This window comes from Brachypodium distachyon, chromosome 1, assembly GCF_000005505.3.
Source record: "Brachypodium distachyon strain Bd21 chromosome 1, Brachypodium_distachyon_v3.0, whole genome shotgun sequence".
In the NCBI taxonomy this organism is placed as follows: Eukaryota; Viridiplantae; Streptophyta; class Magnoliopsida; order Poales; family Poaceae; genus Brachypodium; species Brachypodium distachyon.
The window spans coordinates 12,777,442-12,782,865 of NC_016131.3; the positions used below are offsets into that span (position 1 = coordinate 12,777,442).

Below are 5,424 nucleotides of genomic sequence, written 5' to 3' on the forward strand. Positions count from 1 at the left end.
TCGCGGAAGGTCTCCTGTATGTAGATCCGTGCAGCGTGCATTTTATAACACGGAAGGCATAGTCTTACAACAGAACAAACCAAAGGGCGTAATGAAGATTGTGGGCGGAAATTCTTCTACCTTCGTCTTGATCTGGTGATACTTGGAGTAGGCGTACAAAAGGGACGGTTATTTACATCCCAAGGTAGAATTGATGATTTGGTCAACCCAAGGCAATGGAAATGAGCCCTTTGGGCTTAATCGTAAACCCTAGTCTAAGCACATTTGGAGTTTTCGCGGTGTTTTCTCCTGAGCATTGGGTTCACTAGCCAAGTCGGGTAGTGTTTGATTGGTTTAGTGAAGTCGCCCTTCAGAAGCCTGTCAATCTCGACTTGGATAACCTTCTTCTCGATCCGGGTTGAACCGCTAGAGCTTTTGCTTCACAGGTCTACCAGACGTGTAAAGATCGAGCTTATGCTCTTCCACTCCCGTGGTATTCTAGCTCTTCTTCAATTCTCAACGGTTCTAATTCGCGCAGGATCTGCATAGTTAGAACGAAAAGCCTACTACTCAGTTGTCCTTGATTCTAAAGGTTTTAATTGGATTCCAGAGAGTGCTCAAGAAAAAGGAGAAAAGGTTCATTCACTCCATGGTGTGGTCTTCTCGTTTTTGCTGCGGATCAAACCATAGCCACCAACATCCAAATCGAGTTTCCAGGTGCTTAATTTGTTCCCTGTCTTGACATTTTTTATGCAATTTGTTTGGTGACATGCCTTGTACAGCATATATTTATGTGGTAGATTAAGGAAGAAAAGGGAACATGTAGATGCTAAAATCCCAGAAAGGGCAGTAAGAAGAGAAAACATATAGATGTGTTGGTAGAATCCAAAAGGAGCAATTGACAAAAAAAAACTTCTATGGTGCAGAAGAAAAGTGATGTTTTTTCGCTGGATAAGCTTAGGAAATTGATCATTTGTAAAACAAGAATGTTAATTTTATTATTATCATGATATAGTGTTCCATTAGAAGATACTCCAATCTAACACTCTCTCCCAAGCCAAGCTACGGCCGGCTGACTCTCCTTTTTTGGAAGAGCCTAATGCGGGTTAAAGATGGGTTCATTAACAAAGGCACATTTATTTTAGGGGATTGTCATGTACTCGGTTTTGGGAAAATAATTGGTTGGGATATAGCCCTCTTGCGATTCAATACCCATCATTATTTAACATTGTGCAACGAAAAGATGTTCTTGTTGCCGATGTTTTATCGACAGTACCCCTGAACATTGAGTTCAGGCGATTACTAACTGGCAATAAGTGGGCAGCTTGGTTGCACTTAGTCCAGCGATTAATGATGGTTAATCACTCCACAACGCCTGATGGATTTTGGTGGAAGCTATCTCCTTCTGAAGATTTCTCGGTCAAATCTATGTACTGAGATATTATGGATAGCCCCATGGGTTTCTCGCGTAAATATATTTGGAACCTAAAAATCCCCCTCAAAGTTAAGATTTTTATGTGGTTTCTTGACTGAAAAGCGGTGCTTACTAAAGATAATCTTGCCAAAAGAAACTGGACGGGATGTTTGAAATGTTGTTTTTGTGACGTTGATGAGTCCATCCATCATTTATTCATCTCTTGTACGTATGTCCAACTGGTGTGGCGAATTATTTATTTTGCGGTTAATTTGCGCTCACCCCACCAATATTTCTAATATGTTTGGGAACTGGTTAAATGAGGTTGACAAAAAGACTAAAGCTCACATACGGGTGGGAGTGTCTGCTGTTTGTTGGGGTATTTGGAACTGCAAAAAATGGTATTATTTTTAACCGATCCAGAGTTGTTCCTTTTTTTGCAGGTTATCTTCAGGGCCACCTCATTGATTCCCCTGTGGTCCCTCCTCCTCTCTGTGGACAAGCGGGAGCTTTCGGCTTCTGGGTGCACATGGTTAGAAACGGTCGCTCGGGATATCTCCGACCAAGCTAGCTAGCAGCTTGTTGCTAGATTGCAATGCATAGAGATGATCTTCAGGATTTTTATTTTATTTGGCTTATTTTGTCTCCACTTTGTGTGACCCGTGACTTGTGTACTGTCGTGATATGACTTTGCAATAAATTGTTTGTGTGCATCGCTTCGAAAAAAATTAGAAGATACTCCTCCGGTATCTTAGTTTTTTTTAAAGGCAAATTATTTAAATAGTTTGACTAAGTGTATAGAAAGATACACTGATATTACAATATAAAGAAAGTATAATATGAAGATGTATGTCAGGATGGATTCAACGAGGATAAGATGTTGGTAGATTGTTGTATAAATTTGACTGAATTTTGACCGAATTTTAAGAAGTTGACTTCAAATAAAGCTAAAATATAATCTTATAAAGAGAAATCAAAGTATTTCCTCCGACCCATATTACTTGTCTCAAATTTGTCCAAATATGAATATATCTCTGTTTAAAAAACGTCTAGGTACGTACATGTAATATTTTGACAAGTAACGTGGATCGGAGAGAGTAGCACAAACGAATAGTCTGTGTAATGGACATGCTCCGCCTGCGAGGTTGCCATACGCTTGCCGTGCGCCGGCGCGCGCCGAAACGAGTAGACAGCGCGCCCACCACGTGTCTCTCCAGACCTGGCCATGGACACACACCCCGGCCCGGCCATAGCCACAAAAAAACCGTCCGCCAGCCAAAACCTGCACCACGTAAAAGATGCACGGCTATACATGGCGCCCACCCCTCCCTGCTCATCGAGCTCCTCTCGATCTCGGTCGGGCGGGAGTTGTGCGTAAGCCACGTACGGCAGGTTAGAACTTAGAGAGATAACACGAGAGCTGAGTGGGTGAGTGAGTTTTCCCATGTTGCTCCGGCTGAAGATTGTTACCGTCCAGCCTGCAGCCGCGTCGCTCCACCATGGCTCAACCGCACCTCGACGGCGACTCGCCCTGCAAGGCGGCGGCAGGGCGTCGAAGAGGACGACGAGGACCAAGAGGCTGAAGACGGTGGCGAAAGCGTTGAAGGAGGAGGGGGAGCCGGAAAGCAGCCGCAGCCGCTTCCCCGGCGGCGGCCCGAGCTGGGATCCCGGGCTGGAGATTGGAGTCCCTTACGACCAAAGACCGGTATGACTTTACTCGAATTAGCAGCTGGTCACTTTTTAGTTTGCACACTTTCCAGTATGCTTAGCGACGGATCAATAAGTGAGTTGCTGGTTTATGAAAAATTGGTGCTTAATTTTGGTTCAGGTCAACGAGTACTCGGCCTTGAAGGATAGCATCCTGTACTCGTGGGCAGAGCTGAGCCCGGGCTCCTTCTTCATGCGCCTGGGAAGCCTTTGCCTGGTCACTTTTACTGTTCTGGCGGCTCCAATCTCAGCCGCGAGTTTCAGCCCTGGAAAGGTACGGCAGCTCATTATCCGGCCCATGCTATATTTTGTTCAGTTCCGTTTCAAAATACAGTATACAATAGGCAACGTAAGCAACTTTCCTCTTAGTGCAACACTAAAAATGATTTGTGTCAGTCAGGCAGTCATTCCTATTCGGCCATTTCTCGCTGTGTATATATGTATGCCAATGTTATGCAGGATCCACTCAAGTTTGTGCTAGCTGCTGGGATTGGAACTCTGCTCCTGGTGTCCCTGGTGGTCCTCAGGATCTATCTGGTAAGTCAGCCAAACGCCGTCATAAAACAAGAACCGGAAACGATCAGCACTTTAAAAGCTCTTTTTTTTTCTAGAATACTCTTTAAATGTGGGATCAGTTTCTCAACTGTGCTATGAACACCTGTAATTTATTCATTTTATTGTATTTTACTGCAGGGATGGAGCTATGTTGGTGATAGGCTGTTGTCGGCAGTTGTTCCGTATGAAGAAACTGGATGGTACGACGGACAGATGTGGGTTAAGCCACCCGAGGTATATATATATGGGCATCAAATTTGTACATTTTGAGCGTTCGACTAGCTTAGCTTTACATGTGTCTGAATTCCCCAATTTGCGTTCCAGGTGCTGGCTCGCGACAGGCTCTTGGGATCTTACAAGGTAAAGCCGGTGATCAACCAGCTGAAGCAGACTCTCGTGGGCACGGGCGCGCTGCTCGTTGGGGCGGTTTCTCTCTTCGCCTTCGCCGCCCCGGTCCAGGACTTCGTCCATTCCTTTAACGCAGCCCCCTCTGCAGCCTCCTCCTCTAAGCCAACCATGAGGTGGGTACTAACTGCTCCCTTGGGTGCATCGTCCATTTTCATCAATTCCTTGAGGATTGTAATGTCTCCAATGAAATTGACTGTGCGCGTGCAGGAGAGAGGAGCTGCTGAGGCTGCCTGCGGAGGTGAAGACAGACGACGACCTGGCCGCGGCAGCTGCGGAGGCCGCTGGTGGACGACCTGTTTACTGCAGGGACCGTTACTACCGGGCGCTGGCCGGCGGGCAGTACTGCAAGGGAGAGGACCTGCTCAACTGATAGATAGATAAAATGCCTACGTGTTCTGATATATGCAGTTTGCCACACTTATATGAAATGAAAGATTATATGCAAATGTATCTTATCAGAATGAAATTTTGCGACGATCCATGTTGCCGATTCTGTAATAGATGGCTCCATCATACAGTAGTATATAGCATCTCGCCACCTGCACCATTGTCAACTTACCGCCATTACGTATTCGATGCTTGTCATACTTTTTGGTAGCGCCGCTAACCCAGATACATCCTCCACCGACGAGCAGTTAAACCCATCCAGTGACGGATTCAGTGAATGGTTGTCGTAGCGACATCGGGGATGCGAGGCAACCCCTTTTTGTTTATGTAGTGGGTGTTGGGGATCGCTCCGGCGATCGTCGGCGAGGCCAATGACAAGCGTAAAGATACACAAGACCGTTTTACCCAGGTTCGGGCCATTCTGAGGTGTAAAATCCTACGTCCTATTTCTGAACTTGTATTAACCAATGAACTAAGTTTTACAAGTTGCCGGGGGAGTCCCCGGGCGCTCTCTCCTTTCCTGCTAAGTGCTACTTGCTATTTCTGAGCTAAAACTAGTAAGAACCGAACCCTTTGACCGTTGGCGATGGCACTCCTTTTATACTCAAGGGAATACCACATGTGCTTTGATGCATGGGTGACAAGTGTCTAGTTTAGACCTTAGGCAGCTAGCCCTTGCTGCGCTGGCATGCATGTACGGTCCAAAGCACTGTACTCAAGACGGTACGTGCATTGAATTCACTGAGAGTCACTCACTGTGGGCTGGCTTGACAAGGAACCACCCTTCTGTCGGAGCATTTAATGCTTGCTTGTGCCACACTCCTCGCCCTGACGAGTCCCGCGCACAGGTAGCCTGCCGGGGCGGCGACATGCCGCAGATGCTCTGCCTGCTGGGCACCGGCCCTGTCGTAGGCGCCAGCGCCCGTGAACACCCTCCCGGCAAGTGACCTTCCTGAGAGGCGTCCTGGCCAAGA

At 46.6% G+C, this 5,424-nt stretch overlaps 1 protein-coding gene across 1 annotated transcript; it reads left to right on the top strand.

Annotated features, from left to right (window-relative positions):
* Positions 1 to 2,696: 2,696 nt before the first annotated feature.
* Positions 2,697 to 4,590, top strand: LOC100828869 (protein CONSERVED IN THE GREEN LINEAGE AND DIATOMS 27, chloroplastic). Its single transcript, XM_003562313.4, has 6 exons — positions 2,697 to 3,098; positions 3,222 to 3,374; positions 3,560 to 3,637; positions 3,794 to 3,889; positions 3,980 to 4,176; positions 4,271 to 4,590. The coding sequence occupies exons 1-6, from the start codon at positions 2,838 to 2,840 to the stop codon at positions 4,431 to 4,433; spliced, it is 948 nt and encodes a 315-aa protein (XP_003562361.1). The 5' UTR covers positions 2,697 to 2,837; the 3' UTR covers positions 4,434 to 4,590.
* The last annotated feature ends 834 nt before the right edge of the window (positions 4,591 to 5,424 follow it).

Coding starts and splice junctions, on each gene's coding strand:
- LOC100828869 (XM_003562313.4), top strand. CDS start 2,838: ATGTTGCTCCGGCTGAAGATTGTTACCGTCCAGCCTGCAGCCGCGTCG. Junction 3,099..3,221: donor TCCCTTACGACCAAAGACCG/GTATGACTTTAC, acceptor ATTTTGGTTCAG/GTCAACGAGTACTCGGCCTT. Junction 3,890..3,979: donor TGTGGGTTAAGCCACCCGAG/GTATATATATAT, acceptor TTTGCGTTCCAG/GTGCTGGCTCGCGACAGGCT.